Consider the following 19,750-nt stretch of genomic DNA (forward strand, 5'->3'; position numbering starts at 1 on the left):
ACTCATGAGTGCACTTCCCCCAGAGAAGACACACATATGCTCATGCACACACAGCCACATAAATTCTGGTGTGGATCTGGCTTCCTCTGTATATGCAAATCCCCATCTACACACATGCCCATGCACACCTACTTATAGGCACATCAAGACACACATGGGAAAGCATGCACAGAGCAGCTGGCAGCATGCACAAGGGGGGTTGATTGGGGCAACAAGTTGGTGTTGGGGAGGCAGCTGGCAGGAAGGCATAGACAGAATGAGAAGGGAATGGAAGGCAACCTGGAAGCTAAGCCAAGGCTATCTCTTCCAGGTTTCTTCTATAAGGTGGGGTGGGGAGTGGGGAGAGACAGGATGGGGAAGCCGCCCCTCCCCCTGGCGGCTGGGGGAGGGGCTGAAGGCGGGGCTAGGATCCTGGCTGGCCCAGATGTTAGTCACTAATGTCCATCCGTCCATTCTCTCTTGTCCCTTCCCCACGCCTTCTCTTTCCTCTTCCCTTCCCCTGGTGCCCCCTTCACCACCGGCAGCTCTACCTTAAGTCAACCATCAGCCCCCTTCCTTCCGGCGGGAGCGTGAGCTGAGCCCGGCGGGCTGTGCCGCGCCAAGCCGCCGCTGGCGCTGCTGGGAAGATGGACGTGGCGCTGTGGTACGTGTGGCCGCTGCTCCTCTGCAGCCCCTGCCTGCTGATCCAGATTCCCGACGAATGTGAGTAGTCGCAAGGAGCCTCAGCACCTTCACTCGCTGCTGTTCTAGGCCTTCGTAAAATCTTCTACCTCCTGACCTTCCTATTCTGGACTCTCACCCCTTCTTTTCTGAGTACCAGGTACCCAGGCGTTCGGTAAAAGGAGAAAGCACAGGGCGTGTCAGCACCATGGACAGGGACTCGTGCCATTCCAGCACCACGGACAGCAGTCCGTGCGGAAGGCTGGCCGCTGGCATGTGGGGTCTCCTGTGCCGTCTGAGACCCTTAACCTATCCTTTCCCACCTCACCCCAGCTTCTCTGCTTCTGCTCCCCCTAGACGCACCCAGGGATATGGTGGTCAGGAGAACGGGGGTAATCCCTAATTCTTAGCTACCATATTGAAAGTCTCAATTTCATTACAAGATTAGGCACTCCCAAACTGGCCTATTTGGGGCCCTAGAAAAAACCAGGTCCCAACCTAACAACCTTCTGGATCTTTTATTTTATTATTTTTTTGTGTGTGTCAGTTGTGGGGCCTGCACTTTGGGCCTTGGCACTGTCCCTCAGCTCTTCAGCTCAAGGCTAGTGCTTTACCACTTGAGCCATGGTGCCACTTCTGGCTTTTTTGGCTTATGTGGTGCTGAGGAATCGAACCCAAGGCCTCATGCATGCAAAGCAAGCACTCTACCACTGAGCCACCTTGCCAGCCCCTGGATCTTTTATTTTTGTGTGTAATTATTTTGTGGACATGGAGGGAGGCTACTGGAGCATGTGTCTATGACTGTAACTTTCTTGAGGGGCAGGGGAGTCACAGGTACATGCAGAGTATGCTAATGAGTATGACTAATAAGGTTGTGACTCAAACATGAGTATTTGTGTATGCTTTGTGAGCTAGGCAGATTGCATATTTGTGTGGGTGTTGTGTGTGTCTTGACTAAGTGTGGATATTTGTGAATATAATTTTGATTTCCTGCATAGGTAAGTCTGTGAATCATTGTAACAGTTATTTATTGATCAGATCTGTAAAGCTCTGGAGTTATTTGACTTTAATATTTGATCATAGAGAGTTGTGTGTACATGTGGATGAGCACATGTTTGCATGTGGGGTTATTTTTACTGGGGTAAGAATTTTTCTTTAGTATGGCAAGACTTGTAAACACACTTGCCTGAGTGGCAAGTGTCCCTTACAGAGGAGCATTTTCATGGGACACTGGTGACTCACATCTGTAATCCTAGCTTTTCACAGGCTGAGATCTGAGGATTGTGGCTCAAAGCAAGCCAAGACAGGAGCAAGAAAACTCAGGGACTGTGCCCAGCCCCTGAGTTCAAGCCCTATGGATGACAAAAAGAAAAAATAGAGTATTATATAGATTACCATGTATAAGAGATCTGTGTGTCTTCAGCTACAAGGTCTAATCCCCTCTATGCCTCATTTTGCCACCTTTTTCTCTGAGCCCGGACGTAGTGAGACCATTTAGGTAGCAGGGGTGGAGAAAAGTAGGGATGGGATAGGAGGCAAGAGAGATAGGCTTGGGAGACAACTGGCATAAGGGAGCAGCAAGAGTTTGGAGATGATAGGCTGGTAGGATAGATGTTGGGATGCCCCCTTAGAAACACAGCACTTGGACATCTGTGCAGTCACCCCACGCAGAATCCCATAGATCCACAGGGACATGGGAATGGCACTGACTCAGATGAGTCAGAAACCTGTTCCAACTAGAGGCTCCGCCACCAGATACACACAAAGGCATAGTCTTCCATACTGACACAGGGTTGGGTATACCCTGGGGTGACCTATAACACTGTACACTGAAACCCGAGCACACACAAACAGATCTACAGGTGTACTTGGGAAAGCCCCAAATGAACAGATAGACTACAAATACTGGACAATCTATGGCAATATGCACATCCTCCTATGTGCCCAGACCCCCATGTTTGTATATTCATAGCTATGTACTGGTCCTCCTGTCCTCTGCCTTCTCTCCCTTGTTTTTCAAGCACTGTCTCCTGGTATGAATGCCAGGGCCTTATTCAGGCTATCAGCCCACCCTACTAGCAAAAAGGCTGGACCATCTTACTTGGGTGTGTCTGCATGTGATGAGGACAGAGACTTTTTTTTGTCCTTCATGGGATTTGAACTCTGGGCCTGGGCACTGTCTCTGAGCAATTCACCTCAAGGTGAGTGCTCTGCAACTTGAACCACAGGGCTACTTTAGGTTTTCTGGTGGTTAATTGGAGATGAGTCTCCCAGATGTTCCTGCCTGAGCTGGCTTTGAACCCAGATCCTCAGATCTCAGCCTCCTGAGTAGCTAGGATTATAGAGGTGAGCCACCAGCGCCCAGCTTAGAGATACATTTTTTAATGGCAAAGAGTAGGAGAGAGAATTATTCTAGAGACTGTAGCAGCCCCAAGGCTTCCCTATTGAAACCTCCCCTCTACCTTTTCTTTTCCAGCCCAACCAGGCCCTTTTGTCTCTTTACCTGCTTCCTCCACTATGGAGTTTTCCCTGTCCTGTCATCCTTGTCACTGTCTTGCTCTTGGGCTGTCTGCGCAGGCCCCTCTCCAGCTCAGGGCCCACTGAGCTGTCCCTAGGGAGCCTTTTCCTTTGGGGGGGGGCTTTATACTTTACACTGAGGTCTTTCTCAGAGACAAAGCTTTCAGAGCCAACCCTCTGTTCCTCTGCCTCCTCTCCCCTCCGTCAGTCCCCTCCCTGCTTCTGCTCCCTGGAGTCCTAGGGTTGGGGCAGTTGCTCTGACCTCTGCCCCAGGGCGCTTGGTGGCCACCCGAGAGGAAGGAAGGGGACCGAAGGAGGGCTGGCGCCATTCCTGCCCTGCAGGCTGTGGAGACTCAGATGCAGCAGGGCCTTTGGGAGGCTTTGGAAGGGGAGGGGCCGCCGGGCTCTGAAGGCTGGGCTTGGGTAATTGAAAACACTGAGCTGTGCTAATTGGATTAGGAGGGAAGTGGCTGGAGCAGGGGAGGGTGTGCTGGTTGTTGGCTGTCTGCTCTCAATCGTCCATTACATCCTGGGTGGGGCCAGGCCAGTTCAGCACATGGTTATCCCAGGCCTTGTCTGGGGGCTGCAACGTCATTCCTGGTTAAAGGCAAGATCCCCCCCCCACCCTCCTACACTCCCCATCTCAGTGTGGAGAAGCCCCTCTCCTTGGGCAGTCCCCCACCTAGGGAGGAATTATCTGGACTCTGTCCTGCCTCCCTGGGCTTGAGCTGCCACTGCTGCCGCCTGGCATGTCTCATTGTCCCCCTTCCCATCCCGTCCCCATGAGTGTCTGCTTGAGCCTGCTGCTCCTGTTCCAAAGGCTGTGCCGGCCGGGGCTGCCTCTCAACATTTCTCTCCCTTTTTTCCCTTGCTATCCGGACTGCTCAGATGAAGGACACCACGGTAAGTGGGAGGAGGGATGGGAGTGTGGCTCAGAAGGTCAAGCCCAGAAGGAAGAGGGGCCTTGGCTGAGCCAGCACACACATATCCCCTATAGGTAGCACCCTGTCTCCTGGTATGCAGTATGCAGGTCTGGCGGAAGTGTTTCCTGGGTCTTGGGTCTCTGTCCCCATTGTCACAATATAGAGGCTCCTGGAAGCTTCTCTCTTACCAGTTTGGGGCCTTGCTCTGTGCCCATGCTGAGATTTCTGCTACTCATGGTTTCCATCTACTGCTGTCCTTCCAATGTGCCCTCTTCCTGCCAGGGGAGTTTCTGCAGCTTTGGCTTTTGTTGTTTCTTCTCTTGATTCCTCTCCACACGTTTATTTCTGTGTAACTCTCAGCTTCACTCTTAATGTCCCACAACTGCGTAATTTCTTTTCTTTTTCTTTTTTCTTTTTTGCCTGTCCTTGGGCTTCAACTCAGGGCCTGGGTGCTATTCCTGAGCCTCTCTGTGCTCAAGGCTAGTGCTCTACCACTTGAGCCGCAGCACCACTTCCAGCTTTTGCTGTGTATGTGGTACTCAGGAATGGAACCCAGGGCTTCATGCATGCAATGCAAGCACTGTACCACTAAGCCACCTTCCCAGCCCAGCTGGGTATTTTCTTCCCCCGCTCTCTCTTCCATGGCCACAAGGCCACACACACTATTTCCCTCTCAGTGGGACAAGGTCAAAGGCTTGATGGCAGGCAGACATAATTTTTACCACCAATCTTCTCATCCTGTCCCCAGTGATGGAGCCCCCCGTCATCACCGAACAGTCTCCACGACGTGTGGTTGTCTTCCCAACAGATGACATCAGCCTCAAGTGTGAAGCCAGAGGCAAACCGGAAGTGCAGTGAGTTACCCCCATACTCTGAGTCTCTGCTGTTCACTGCTGACCTCAGCTTCCAGTTGCTAGGCCTCTCTGAGCCAATTAACTCCTTAGTCCAGAAGCTCGCTTATGGTCTTGAGTTCTCGCATGGGCTCCAGGCTGTGCGAACCCTTGCCTCCAGCCCATTTCAGTCCCTGTCCTAGGTGCCAGCATCTCCAGCCTCTGAATTCTCTTCTGCCCACAGGTTTCGTTGGACAAAGGATGGCATCCACTTCAAGCCCAAGGAAGAAGTGGGGGTGACCGTGCACGAATCACCCCACTCTGGCTCCTTCACCATCACAGGCAACAACAGCTTTGCCCAGAGGTTCCAGGGCATCTATCGCTGCTTTGCCAGCAACAAGCTGGGCACTGCAATTTCTCATGAGATCCAGCTCATGGCAGAGGGTGCGAGGCATTATGGGGACTAGGGAGGGAGGGAGGGAGGAGCTGGGATATTTGAATGACATTGTCGCACAGGTCTTGGCTGCTGGTACGGGGGTCTGGGCTGGCAGCTACTGAGCTGATGAGCAGCATTGGAAGGGTCTGTGTGTTCTGCCAGCATGTGGCCCACCCCAGTACCTCTTCCTCTTTTACCCTAAAGTCGGCTCGGTCTTTGCCACATCTCTTTCTCCACTGAACTTCTCATCTCATTTCCCCCTTCCTTCTCTCGGTCTTTCTCACTTCCTGTCTAGTAGAACTGCCGGTGATGGTTGCCCTAGTGCCTGGTGTGCCCTTGCCTCTGGCTAGCCATGTCCCTATCTGAGTCACTCTCTAGCTGGAGTGTAGGGGCCTCTGTTTCTGCCTTGTTTCCTTCTCCACTGTTTTCGGGTCATCTCTGTCCATCTCAGCTATTTATCTGGCACCACCCCTCAGTTTTCCCACTTCAAGCTCTGCTGCCATCCTCACCTCTCTTTCTACTGCTCCCACTCTGCCCTTCACTCCTTCCTGCTCTGGGGCTCTGTCTTTATCTGTGTCGCCCTTTCCCTGGGGCTTTTCCTCTGCATTCCATCCTCCCTGAGCTTTCACTTCTCTCCCCTCCCTCAGCCCGCCAGTTACCTTGGGAACCGTTGCCATGGTTTCTGTGTCAAGATGATGGAAGGGTCTGTGACTCCCTCATCCGTCCACAGCTCCCCTCCCCCACGACTGTACCTCAGCCTCCCCCCACTCATCCTTGTCCTTTCCTCAGGGTGGACAGGAGAGCTGGGAATGGTGGAAGGTTAACCCTTCATGGTCTCCTAGTCCTGCTCCACCCTTTCATCCCTGTGAGGTACCAGTGTTCATTGCGAGCCAAGAAAGATGCAGATTCCACCTCCCCACCTGGGCCTCTCACAGCCTTGTCCATCTCCAGGATAGCCCTCCCTCCTCTTGTCCCCTGTCTTGGACTGCCTTGACGGGGAAGAGAGTACCAGCCTCTCCATCCCTCCTAGGTGCCCCCAAGTGGCCAAAGGAGACAGTGAAGCCTGTGGAGGTGGAGGAAGGGGAGTCGGTGGTTCTGCCTTGCAACCCTCCACCCAGTGCGGAGCCGCTCCGGATCTACTGGATGAACAGCAGTGCGTGTGGGAGGAGCTGCTGCTGGGGGCTGCAGTGTCATTGGGGGGAAGATCTTTCTAGAACAATTCCTGACTTTACCTCCTTGCCCCCTTTGCAGAGATTTTGCACATCAAGCAGGATGAACGGGTGACAATGGGCCAGAATGGCAACCTCTACTTTGCCAATGTACTCACCTCAGACAACCACTCAGACTACATCTGCAATGCCCACTTCCTGGGCACCCGGACCATCATTCAGAAGGAGCCCATTGACCTCCGGGTGAAGGCCAGTGAGTGCCACAAGCTCTGCCAGTCCTCCATCCCTCCGTTCCGTCTCACTGTCAGGCCTTGCCCATCCCAGCAGAGAGAGAACAGATAACCCCAAGCTTCCTCAGAGACAATTTAGCTCTTGTCTCCACCCCACTCTGAGTCAGGTGGCAAAAAAAGAGATCAGGCACACTTTCTTGTGTGTGTGTGTGCGTGTGCGTGTGCGTGTGTGTGTGTGTGTGTGTGTGCGCGCGCGCGCGCACGCGCATGCCTGTCCTGGGGTTTGAACTCAGGGTCTGGGCTCTGAACTTGAGCTTCTTTTGCTCAAAGCTAGCACTCTGCCACTTGAACCATAGCTCCACTTCTGGCCTTTTGGTAGTTTACCTGCCCAGGTTGGCTTTTGGTAGTTTACCTGCCCAGGTTGGCTTTTGGTAGTTTACCTGCCCAGGTTGGCTTTGAACCATGGTCCTCAGATCTCAGCCTCTGGAATAACTAGGATTACAGTTGTGAGCCACTGGCACCCAGGCAGGCACACTTCTTATTTTGAGACAAGGTGTCATTATGTAACCCAGGCTGGCCTTGAGTTTGTGATCTTCTTGCCTCAGCTTCCCAAATGAATGCTGGGATTACCAGAGTGCACCACCATACCCAGTAGGCATTCTTTTTTTCAGTGCTAGGGGTGGAATCAAAGGCCTCACACATCTTGGGCTAGAGTTCTACCACTGAGTAGCTAGGACTATAGGTGTGAGACACCACTCTCCAACTCCCCAGCCATTTTTTAAAGCGGAGTAGCAAACAGACTGAGGGCCTCACTAGGGCACCCAGCTTTGTGACTCACCTCCCCCTTTTCCTGGCAGCCAACAGCATGATTGACAGGAAGCCACGCCTGCTCTTCCCCACCAACTCCAGCAGCAACCCAGTGGCCTTGCAGGGGCAATCATTGGTCCTGGAGTGCATCGCTGAGGGCTTGTGAGTCTGGGTGTTTGGTGCAGGGGAGGCCTAGGGCTGGGTGACCCCAGCAGAGGCTTAGGCCTGTGGGCTCAACGGCCTTGTCCCTTCTCCTGTCTTTTCTCCTCCTTGAACCATGGTTTCGGGCAGCCCCACACCCACCATCAAGTGGCTACGTCCTGGTGGCCCCATGCCAGCAGACCGTGCCATCTACCAGAACCACAATAAGACTCTGCACTTGCTGAATGTGGGCGAGGAGGATGACAGCAGCGAGTATCAGTGCCTGGCTGAGAACTCGCTGGGCACTGCCCAGCATGTCTACCATATCAACGTGGAGGGTATGGGCTTCAGCCTGGTACAGCCTCCCTCGATTGCTTGGCCACGGTAACAGGGGAGGGCAGGGTCTACACGTGGGGCAACCTCAGGCTGCCGGCAAAGGGTGCTTCCTTTTTCTTCTCAGCCTCCCCATACTGGCTCCATATGCCTCAGAACCATTTGTATGGGCCAGGAGAGACTGCCCGCTTGGATTGCCAGGTCCAGGGCAGGCCCCAACCTGAGGTCACCTGGAAAATCAACGGGATCCCTGTGGAGGGTGAGCAGGGCCTTGGGAGGGGCAGTGAGTATTGTGAACCCCAGGAATGTGGAGGGGAATGAGGAGCCGCCTCAGCATGGCTCAGTGCTCTGGCCTGTTGCACACGCAGAGCTGCCCAAGGACCAGAAGTACCGGATCCATCAGGGCACTCTGACCCTCAGCAACCTGCAACCCAGCGACACAATGGTGACCCAGTGTGAGGCCCGTAACCAGCATGGGCTCCTGCTGGCCAACGCCTACATCCATGTTGTCCGTGAGTGCCAGCATGTCGTGCCTACCCACCTGCCCGCCCTACCTGCATTGCTCGTAATCCCCACTCTGTCTCCTGCAACCCCCCCCCCAAATGATTCAGTTAGCATTTTGGTATGTCCCCAGTGTACCAGGCTGCCATGCTCCTTGATGAGACCCTTCACCCCCGTGTATCCTCCTTGCCCAACACAGCAGGGGGGGCACACGTAGGAAGGGCAGGGTCTTACCATCATGATTGAGCAGAGGTGCACCCTGGGGAAGATGGGACCCCATGCCAGCCTGGTGGCTGGCTTCTGCAGTCTCAGGGAAGACAGGGCTGAACTGGGAAGAGGCAGACTGCTAGTGGGGCCTTGAGTCATTGGTGACATTTAGATGACTGGAATACATCCACGGTACACTTAAGGCAGAGATACAGGAAGCCAGCCATGTGGCCTGGGGATGCTGGGTAGAGAGTCCTTGGCTCCTCTCCAACTTGTGGTCCCTATTCCTGCCCCGTCTTCTGGATTATTCTTCCCTCAGAGTTGCCAGCCAGAATCCTCACAGGAGACAACCAGACATACATGGCAGTTGAGGGCAGCATTGCCTACCTGCTGTGTAAGGCCTTCGGGGCCCCTGTGCCCAGTGTCCAGTGGTGAGTGCCTCATTCCGGTGGGGACCAGTAAGCTGTGGTCTGGTTCAGGGAGCCCAGGCCAGTTAGTCTGAGCCAGGCCCAACTGTTCGTTCTAGGCTGGACGAGGGAGGGACCACAGTACTTCAGGACGAACGGTTCTTCCCCTATGCCAATGGGACCCTGGGCATCCGAGACCTCCAGGCCAATGACACTGGACGCTATTTCTGCCAGGCTGCCAATGACCAGAACAATGTGACTATTGTGGCTAACCTGCAGGTTAAAGGTCAGTGGATACGGCGTCCCTGCGAGGGAGGGCCAGGGTGTCTGGAGTACCTCACAGTGACTCTCCCTCCCCCTCCTCTTCATCACCCTCCAGAAGCAACCCACATCACACAGGGGCCCCGGAACGCAACTGAGAAGAAAGGCTCAAGGGTGACATTTACGTGTCAGGCCTCCTTTGATCCCTCCTTGCAGCCCCGCCTCGCCTGGCGTAGGGATGGGCGAGACCTCCAGGAACTTGGGGACAGTGACAAGTGAGGGCTCAGCCCCAAACTTGGAGCAGGGGGGCGGGGCATAGATGGGGAAGAGCTCAAGGCACACACATGCCTTGGCCATGCAGGAAGCCGCGCTGCTTCACAGGGAGGTCCTTGGCTGAAGGGGGAATGCAATCTGGGGGAGGAGAGGAGACCAGATGGTGGGGAAGGAGTGTGGTTCCTGAGAGGTAAAGGATAAACACAGCCCCTTCCCCAGGTACTTCATAGACGACGGGCGCCTAGTCATCCACAACCTAGAATACAAAGACCAGGGCAACTACAGCTGCGTCGCCAGCACTGAGTTGGACGAGGTGGAGAGCAGGGCTCAGCTCTTGGTGGTGGGTAAGTGCCGAGATGAAATGGGCATGTGGCCCCAGGAAGATCAGGTTCATATTGCCAATCCCTTTTAGGCTGGCAGAGGGGGGTGGTATGCGGCTCTTGAAGTGGAGGGCCAAAGAGTCCCCCCTCCACTCCCCTCAGGGAGTCCTGGGCCGGTGCCTCTGCTGGAGCTGTCCGATCATCACCTGCTAAAACAGAGCCAGGTGCACCTGTCTTGGAGCCCTGCTGAAGACCATAACGCCCCCATTGAGAGTAAGACATCTGTGCTATCCCCTGCCCACCATGACCCCCGCTGGCCCTAACTCTTCCTGGGGCCCACCTTCCTCCGAGGGCCGTGGTGGCAGAACTACCCACCTTACTGGGGCATGCACTTATGTTCTGGGCACTCATGGTTTCTTGTGGGATTCCCCAGTGGCTTGGGACTCAGGAAGAGCCAAACTTGTCCCCATCCCCCACTGCCCTGTGTGCTAAGCCACAGGCCGATTACTCCATTACTGCTTCACTTCTTGGCAGAGTATGACATTGAATTTGAGGACAAGGAAAGGGCGCCTGAGAAATGGTACAGTCTGGGCAAGGTGCCAGGGAACCAGACCTCTGCCACCCTCAAGCTGTCGCCATATGTCCACTACACCTTTAGGGTCACTGCCATCAACAAATATGGCCCTGGGGAACCTAGCCCAGCCTCTGAGACTGTGGTTACACCTGAGGCAGGTGAGTGAGGGAAGCACCCTCTCCCAGGTCACCCCGTTCCTGGGGCTAAGAGGGAATGTAGGGAGAGGTGCTGCTCCTATGCTTTCAGTGTCGAGGGCCCCTGGGGAGTGCTGTGCTGGACCCTTGGGGCTTCTGGCTTCTGGCCTTTGGAGCCAGAAGGCCTTTCCTTCCATTGTTTTGTAAGTGTGTGTGTGTGCACGCGTGCGTGCGTGCATGTGTGCGTGTACATGCGTGCACACGCACTGTCTAAGAGCTGGAATTCAGAGCCTGGGCTCTGTCCCAGAGCCTTTCTGCTCAAGGCAAGTGTTCTATCACTTGAGCCACAGCTCCACTTCTGGCTTCTTTTTTTTTTTCTTCTGATTAATGGAAGATAAGAGTCTCATGGACTTGGGCTGGGAAGGTGGCTCAGTGGTAGAGTGCTTGCCTTGCATGCATGAGGCCCTGGGTTAGATTTTTCAGCACCACATAAGCCAAAAGGAAAAAGCCGGAAGTGGCACTGTGGCTCAAGTGGTAGAGCGCTCGCCTTGAGCTGAAGAGCTGAGGGACAGCACCCAGGCCCAGAGTTCAGGCCCCACGACTGGACCTCCCCCCCTCAAAAAAAAATAAAAAGAGTCTCATGGACTTTCTTCCCCAGTGTGGCTTTGAACTGAGAGCCTCAGATCTCAGCCTTCTGAGGAGCCAGAAATACAGGTGTGAGCCACTGCCCCCCCAGCCCCATTGTTCTCATAATGTGTTACTTTCTAGCCCCTGAGAAGAACCCAGTGGATGTGAAAGGGGAGGGGAATGAAACCAACAATATGGTCATCACTTGGAAGGTAAGGGGTCCTGGGCTGACGTCCTCGGGATGTGTGGCCAGGACCCAGGCATTTGCTGTCCCTTGGCTGTGCTTAGGAGGAGGCCACTGCCTGGGAATATTTGCATTGGGGGCAAGGCATAGAAGGCCATAATTCTTGGCCAACCTTTCCTTTTGTGCTGGTCCCCTCCAGCCCCTCCGGTGGATGGACTGGAACGCCCCCCAGGTTCAGTATCGTGTACAGTGGCGTCCGCAGGGCACTCGGGGGACCTGGCAGGAACGGACCGTGAGCGACCCTCTGCTAGTGGTTTCTAACACATCCACCTTCGTGCCTTATGAGATCAAAGTCCAGGCGGTCAATAGCCAGGGCAAGGGCCCTGAGCCTCAGGTCATCATTGGCTACTCCGGAGAGGACTGTAAGTATCAGAAAGGGCCCACGTCCAGAGTGGAACCTATTTTGGGTCAGTGTGTATGCGTACACAGCAGCTTCCCATCTGCCATTGCCAGTCTCAGGGCGCCATTCCTACAAATAAGAACATTGTTCTACATGATGAGTGACATTATGAAATTCTACACCTGGATACAATATATTTCTGCAACTGACAGCCAGTACTGCTATTGTATCAAGCAACGCTCTCTTCCCTCCTCCCATACAGGGATCTAGTGCAGGTTGATCATCTCACATCTGAAAATCTGACTCAGAAATGCTCCAAAATTGGAAACTTTGTGTCAGTGTGACATCCTAATTGGAAAATTCCATACCTGGCCTCATGTAAAAGATACAACAAGGCTCACTAAAAATATTATAGTAAAAAATTCCTTTCAGGCTCTGCCTGGCTTATATGAAATACATATATAGGTACCAAGGATGTGGCTCAGTAGTTAATTGCTCACTTAGCAAGCATAAGGCCCTAGGTCACACACACACACACACACACACACATACACACACAGTATTTTTGTCTAGATTTATTTTATTTATTGCCAGTCCTAGGGCTTGAACTCAAGGCCTGGGTGCTGTCCCTGAGCCTCTTTGTATAAAAAGCTAGCACTCTACAACTTGAGCCACAGCACCACTTCCTGCTTTTTCTGCGTAGTTTATTGGAGAAAAGAGTCTCATGGACTTTCCTGCCTGGGTTGACTTTGAACCACGATCCTCAAATCTCAGCCTTCTGAATAGCTAGGATTACAGGTGTGAGCCACTGGTCCCCAGCTTTTTGTTTCAATTTGAAGGCTATCCCCAAGGTATCTCTTCTATATACAAATATTCCAAAATCTAAAAGAATCCAAAATAAACCTCAAACACTTCCAGTGCCAGCAGCTCAGGTATTGGACATTTAAGCTGTACAAGCTGCCCTTCTTGGGATAGCTTCCTGAATTTGGAATGGTGCCAGATGTTAACTTTGATTACCTGGTCAGTTTCTCTATTATTTCTCTCTGGGGAAACCATGACAACATGCACAACTCATAGCATCTAGACCCATCTGTCCCATGGAAAAGGGCTCTGGGGCTGACCTTAGGGCCCAGCCTAGGACCTGTGGCCCTCTCCAAGTCTCTGGCTCTTTCTAGACCCCCAGGTGAGCCCTGAGATAGAAGTCATCGAGGCCCTCAACTCAAGCACTGTGCTGGTCAAGTGGTGGCCTGTGGACTTGGCACAGGTCAAGGGTCACCTCCGTGGATACAATGTAAGAGTTCAGGTGGCGGGAACAGGGAAGCCTCTAGGGAAAGGAATGGGATTGAGGGTGGGGACTCTTCCTGGAAGTCCTTGGGTTGGGAGGAAAGGGTCCCTGATAAATTAGGGTGGTGGGGAACACACCCTGGGGTCTCCCCTGCACACCTTCTACCCTGTTGAGATGCTCCGTCCACCTGTATAGGTGACATACTGGTGGACAGGCAGTCAGAGGAAGCACAGCAAGCGGCATGTCCACAAAGGCCACGTGGTGGTACCTGCCAACACCACTAGGGCCATCCTCAGTGGCCTGCGGCCCTACAGCTCCTACCACCTGGAGGTGCAAGCCTTTAATGGGCGGGGGCTGGGGCCTGCCAAGGAGTTGACCTTCATCACCCCAGAGGGAGGTGAGTGTGACATCCATACGGCCATCCCCTGCTGCTCCCCTTCCAGCCTGCGTGCTGACCTGCTGCCCTTCTCTTCCCTGCAGTGCCTGGCCACCCTGAGTCACTGCACCTGGAGTGCCAGTCAGACACCAGCCTGCTGCTACACTGGCAGCCCCCACTCAGCCACAATGGTGTTCTCACTGGCTACGTGCTGTCCTACCACCCCTGTGCGTGGAGCGTGCCTGGTGGGGGGAGGGGGAGGTGGCCCTCCAGCATGAGGGAGAGCCAGAGCTGGCAGCCAAAGCGAGCCCTCACTTGTTTCCACAGTGGATGTGGGAGGCAAGGAGCAATTGTCCTTCGATCTCCCTGACCCAGAGCTTCGGACACACAACCTGACCAACCTCAGCCCCTCGTTGCGCTACCGCTTCCAGCTTCAGGCCACCACAAGCCAGGGCCCTGGCGAGGCCATTGTTCGAGAAGGAGGCACCATGGCCTTGTCTGGTGAGCTAGTGGGAGGGCCTGCTGGTGGCTGCCCGTGGCTGTAGGGGCTCTGGGCTAGCAGCTGAGCTCAGAACAGCAGGCTTTACACTATACAGTGGGTCCCACCAGCTGCCCCCCCCACTTGTGCCTCCCCCAGGGAGTCCAGATTTTGGCAACATCTCAGCTATGGCAGGTGAGAACTACAGCATCATCTCCTGGGTTCCTAGGGAGGGCCAGTGCAATTTCCAATTCCACATCCGGTTCAAACCTCCAGCAGGTGAGTGTAGATTGGTTCCTGGGGCAGAGATCTGGGGCTCTGGGTCCAGAGGGGCCATCTGACGCCCTTGGTCACCCTTGCCTGCCGCCCTCTCTCATTGGTTCAGAGGCGAAGGGGAGTGCTTATCTCCAGTCACAGTCAGTCAGCTACAACCAGAGCTCCTACACACAGAAGGACCTGCAGCCCGACACCGAGTATGAGATCCATCTGATTAAGGAGAGCAAGATCCTGCACCAGATGGCTGTGAAGACCAATGGCACTGGTGAGGCTCAGGGGCCACTTTTGCCTGCCATTGCCAGAGGGTTGTGCTTGTTCCTATCCAGTTTGCTTCCGTAGGCCCCACCCACCAGGCCCTACCCCTTGCTTCTCTCTCCTCCTAGATTCTGGTTGCTCTTTGAACTCCTGCACCTTTTCATACTTTTGCCAGAGGGCCCTCCTCCCTTCTTGTGTCCCAGAGGCCTTTGCGGCTCCAAGTGAGGCCTGGGCACAAAGCCCTGACTGGGAGGCCTAGGGCTCAGGGTGGGGTGGTGGCACCTGCCTTGCTGTCACTGTTCACCACAGGGGCTGGGCTCTGTCTTCTTCCTGCTCTCCCTCTTTAGGCCGAGTGAGAATCACTCATCCCACTGGCTTTGGCTTCACCACCGAGGGCTGGTTCATTGGCTTTGTCAGTGCCACCATTCTCTTGCTCCTCATTTTGCTCATCCTCTGCTTTATCAAGCGCAGCAAGGGTGGCAAATATTCAGGTAACCCCTCCAGCCACATGCGGATTGCCCTCCTACCAGCTCAGCGTGTAGGTGGTACAGCTAAGGGGAGAGAGGAGCCACAGGCCACCTTGCCTCGTTGTCCCTCCCACAAACCTCCCCAAGTCTCCAAGCTGTGGCAAGGAAGTGTGGGTTCAGTGGGCGGGCCGCAGGCCTGGGCTGTTTTCCTTCTGGGCTAAGGTTGAGAAGATGGTAGCTGAGCCTAGGTGGGGTGAGTGGATCACCCGCCATAGGCTTCTCGCCTTTGTCTGTGTGTGGGCTTGAACTGTGTGTGCGCTTGAACTGTGTGTGTGTGCCAGTCCCAGGGCTTGAACTCAGGGGCACTGTCCCTTAGCTTTTCACTCAAGGCTGGCACTCTACCACAGTGCCACATCCAGCTTTTGGCTGGATATTTGGAGATAAAAATCTTGGGGAATTCTTCTGCCTGGGGTGGCTTTGAACTGTGATCATCAGATCTCAGCTTCCTGAGTAGGTAGGATCATAGGCGTGAGCCACTGGCACCCAGTGCCACTGAGACTGAGTACTGGGGGGCACTCGGGGCATGGAGGGATTCACAGAGTTGAGTCAGAGTAGGGGCAGGATTGAAAGTTGACATCCTGTGTGCATCTGCAGTGAAGGACAAGGAGGACACCCAGGTGGACTCTGAAGCCCGGCCAATGAAAGATGAAACCTTTGGCGAATACAGGTGAGCCTGGGCAGGAGCCAGTGCTGGCCCCAGTTTTGCCTAAAGTTCATAGCTGACATTTTCTTTCTCTCTTCTCTGTGCTTCGGGGTGACACCAGGTCCCTGGAGAGGTAAGGTGGGGCAGTAGGAGTGGACTGTCAAAACCCATTGACAGGGAGTTCCCTATGGATAGTGCATGCCTGGGAATGCCAGGGTCCCCCCTGGTGGCTTCTCCTGGAGCTGTCCCCTGGGCAATAGCTCTCCTTGTAGAGAAAACCCTACATGCTCTGCTGCTCCTCCCCCTGCTGCAGGTCACCTTCCCAGCTGCTCCTCTCCCACTGGAGGCCCCAGCAGCGGGCATATGCACAGATGTGTACAGCCTGTCCTCCCAGGGGGAATGGGGGGGGGCAAAGATGAGCCATTAGAGTTGCTTGCTAGGTCAGGGCAAATGGAAATGGATAGGAACCCACCATGTCCCTAGTTGGGCCCCCACTGGAGGCTGGACTCCGACCCTCCCCTCTCATCCCTACAGTGACAATGAGGAGAAGGCCTTTGGCAGCAGTCAGCCATCTCTCAACGGAGACATCAAGCCGTTGGGCAGTGATGACAGCCTGGCTGATTATGGGGGCAGTGTGGATGTACAGTTCAATGAGGATGGCTCCTTCATCGGCCAGTACAGTGGCAAGAAAGAGAAGGAGGCAGCAGGCGGCAATGACAGCTCAGGGGCCACCTCCCCCATCAACCCTGCTGCAGCCCTAGAATAGTAAGGGCCAGCCGGATGAGGCGGGATGTGCTTGGCCCATGGCCAGAGTGCAGGAGGGCCAGTGGCCAAGACACCCCGGCCCGATGCCTGTGTGGAGGCCCCTCCCTCATGTCCTCCCAGGCCCGCAGGAGGCTGAGTTGGGGCCGAAGAGAGGAACTCGCAGCCTCACATCCCCTTCTTACCACCCACTCCCCACTTTATTGCCAAAACCCAGCTGTACCCCTTCTGGGCACGAGCTGCTTTGCCTCAGTCTAGGGCAGATCACCCACATGTCAGGGACCTTCAGGTTCTGCTTTGCCAACCTGTTTGGACAGAAAGGCCATGGTTTGGGATGAGAGACAAAAGGGGTGGTGTGGGAGGTGTCTTTAAGATGCCATCCTTCTTGCTCCCTGACTGGGGGGGGGAAGAATTCTGGGGGTCTCCTCAGAACCAGGGTTGGCATCTCTCCCTTGCCCAGCCACTCCCTTGGCCTAGCTTGACTGTGGACAGAACTCGGTGTCTCTGCCATCTGTTCTTGTTTTCTTTGCTATTTCTGTTCCAGTTAGGATGGGAACTGGACAGGCTGGCCACAGATAGGGGGGGCATCTGGAGGGCTCGGAACCTCTGCTCCCCAAGACCACACCAGGTCCACATGCCTCCTGCCACCCACTCCACCTTTCAGGAGCTCCATACACACGCTGCCTTTGGTACCCACCACACAACATCCAAGAGGCCTCTGTCACTGCTGGGGAAGGGCACCTCTCCTTCTCCCAGCCCTCACTGCAACCCCAGCCCCCTTAGCAACCTCCCCATCCCCAGTTCTCTTCCTCAGCCTCCTGTCCCCCACCTTGGTAATGTAAATACACCGTGACTTTGAAAGTTTGTATCCTTGCCCCTTCCCCATACGCCACTAGTGTGTAGGCCGATGTCTGAGTCTCTAGGTACTTTCTAGGTTTTATAGCAATTAGCTTTGATGATCCCATCCCAGGAAAAAGAAAAACAGACAAAAAAAAAAAGAAAAAGAAAGGAAAGATTGGTTCTCCCGGCACTGCTGTGTCCCCTGCCCAGCAGCCACGGCCTCCCTGTATGCCTTTGCTTGGTCTGTTGATGAGCCCTCTACAAAAAAAACAAAAGTATATATATATATATGTACATAAATATCAGAATTATAACAGGCAAATAAAAACCTGGAAACAAAGCGGGCCTTTCCTTATTTTCCTCAGCATGTATGGCACTGTCCTGGTCCCCCATTGGAGAACGCTCTAGGAATCAGCCTCAGGGGTATGTGTGACAGCACCACAGCCCTGAACTTTTCCTGACTGTCGTTGTGGCCAGGCCATCCCACTGTGCTGTGGTATCTGGTGTGCCCCCGCCCCCCACTACCCTCTCAAGACTAAGATTTGGCTTTCATCATGGCTGCGCCTTGCCATTCCCAAAGGGGGTTGTCACAAGAACTGAGTGTAGCCAAGACCCCAGAAATCATGGTGCCCTTGGCCCCTGGCCAGTTACCCAGTGCCAGAAGCCTTTCCCCTATCCAGTGAGACACAGTCTCCCAAGCCACATGCAAGCATCTATCTGGTTCTGGGAATCAGGTGTGCTATATCTTGGTCCTTGGGGTACCCAGTTCCCTAAACCATACAAAGCATACACATACATAGCTTTTCCTGGGAAGTCACAGAGTCTGATTCCTCTCTGTCTTTGTCTCTGTCTCTGTCTCTGTTTCTGTCTCTCTTGTCGGTCATGGGGACTGAACTCTGGGCCTGGGCACTGTCCCTCAGCTCTTTAGCTCAAGGTTAGCGTTCTACCACTTGAGCCACAGCGACACTTCCAGCTTTTTCTGCTTATGTGGTGCTGAGGAATCGAACCCAGAGCCTCATGCATGCAAGGCAAGCACTCTACCACTGAGCCACCTTCCCAGCCCTCTTTCTTTTTTCTTTTTTAATTAATCAGTTGTGGGGCTTGAACACAGTACCTGAACATTGTCTCTGAGCTTTTATGCTCAAGACTAACACTCTACCACTTGAGCCACAGTGCCACTTCCAGTTTTCTGGTGGTTCATTGGAGATAAGCATCTCACCAACTTTCCTGCCCAGGCTGGCTTCGAACTATGATCCCCAGATCTCAGCCACCCGAGCGGCTAGGATTACAGGTGTGAGCCACTGGTGCTGGGCTCTCCTCTCTGGATCTTTAAGATTGCACATCATTCTTCCAACCTCTAGCTCCTGCTGTCTCAGCTGAGGACTTTGTCACATTTTTAACTGAGCAGGTAGAAGCCATCAGAAGAAAATATATTTTTTTTGTCCCAGGACTGGGGCTTGAACTTATGGCCCCATGCTCTTGCTTGGATTTTTTTTTTTTTAGTCATGGAGCTTGAACTTAGGTCCTTGGTGCTGTCCCTGAGCTCTTTTGCTCAAGGCTAGCATTCTACCACTTTGAGTCCTTGCTCCACTTCTGGAATTTTGAGTGGTTAATTGGAGATGAGTCTCACCAATTTTCCTGCTCTGGCTAGCTTCAAACTGTGATCCTCAGATCTCAACCTCCTGAATAGGATTACAGGTGTGAGCTACCAGCACACAGCTTGCTAGGTTTTCTTGCTTAAGAAACACTTTACCACTTGCACCATACCCTACTTCCTCAGATCTCAGCCTCCTGAGTAGCTAGGATTACAGGTGTGAACCACTGCACCTGGCAACAGTGTCTTACCTCTTATTCCCAGCCTCAAATCTGTTCCAGTCCCAGGCCCAAGCCCCTCTGCCTGGGCACTGGCTCCCATCCAAAGCCCATGACTCAGTGGAGCACTTGTCTTCTGCCAGGTCTCACCTTCCCTTTTCTGTGTCTCTAGATTTTCTGTCCCATCACCAGACAACCCTCTTATAACTTCTTCTGTCACTAAGTCCCTGCTCTTCACACTGCATGCCTTTCAACCCCGCCCACTTCTGGGCGGAGCTCCTATTTACAGCAAAAACCACTCCCAGGTGGCTACTCACTGTCTGCTGTCCCCAGGATGTTTGCTACTTCTTCCTTCCATAAGTTATCTTTTTTTACACCTGGATGGGACTGTGCAGCCATGTAGCCACCTGGCCAGGTGGAGCTGGTATGGCAAAGGTGCACAGGTGAGGGCTGGGAAGGTGGCTCAGTGGTAGAATGCTTGCCTTGCATGCCTGAGGCCCTGGGTTCGATTCCTCAGCACCACATAAGCAAAAAGAAAAAAGCCAGAAGTGGTGCTGTGGCT

At 53.9% G+C, this 19,750-nt stretch overlaps 1 protein-coding gene across 2 annotated transcripts; it reads left to right on the top strand.

The window, feature by feature from the left end:
- The first annotated feature begins 577 nt into the window (after positions 1 to 577).
- On the top strand, positions 578 to 17,682 carry L1cam (L1 cell adhesion molecule). Of its 2 annotated transcripts, XM_013035401.1 has the most exons (27): positions 578 to 702; positions 4,849 to 4,954; positions 5,175 to 5,374; positions 6,397 to 6,519; positions 6,618 to 6,788; positions 7,623 to 7,734; positions 7,864 to 8,051; positions 8,174 to 8,305; positions 8,415 to 8,558; positions 9,074 to 9,185; positions 9,281 to 9,447; positions 9,541 to 9,697; positions 9,915 to 10,039; positions 10,178 to 10,288; positions 10,550 to 10,747; positions 11,492 to 11,562; positions 11,734 to 11,956; positions 13,110 to 13,225; positions 13,415 to 13,616; positions 13,700 to 13,822; positions 13,923 to 14,096; positions 14,233 to 14,352; positions 14,459 to 14,614; positions 14,952 to 15,095; positions 15,726 to 15,798; positions 15,896 to 15,907; positions 16,309 to 17,682. In XM_013035401.1, exons 1-27 carry the CDS (start codon positions 627 to 629, stop codon positions 16,538 to 16,540), a joined length of 3,768 nt encoding a protein of 1,255 aa, XP_012890855.1. In that variant the 5' UTR covers positions 578 to 626; the 3' UTR covers positions 16,541 to 17,682. The 2 variants fall into 2 exon arrangements, with proteins under 2 accessions (XP_012890855.1, XP_012890857.1); XM_013035403.1 differs by lacking the exon at positions 15,896 to 15,907.
- Positions 17,683 to 19,750: the final 2,068 nt, after the last annotated feature.

Source organism: Dipodomys ordii, unplaced genomic scaffold (assembly GCF_000151885.1).
Source record: "Dipodomys ordii isolate 6190 unplaced genomic scaffold, Dord_2.0 Scaffold209, whole genome shotgun sequence".
Taxonomy (NCBI): Eukaryota; Metazoa; Chordata; class Mammalia; order Rodentia; family Heteromyidae; genus Dipodomys; species Dipodomys ordii.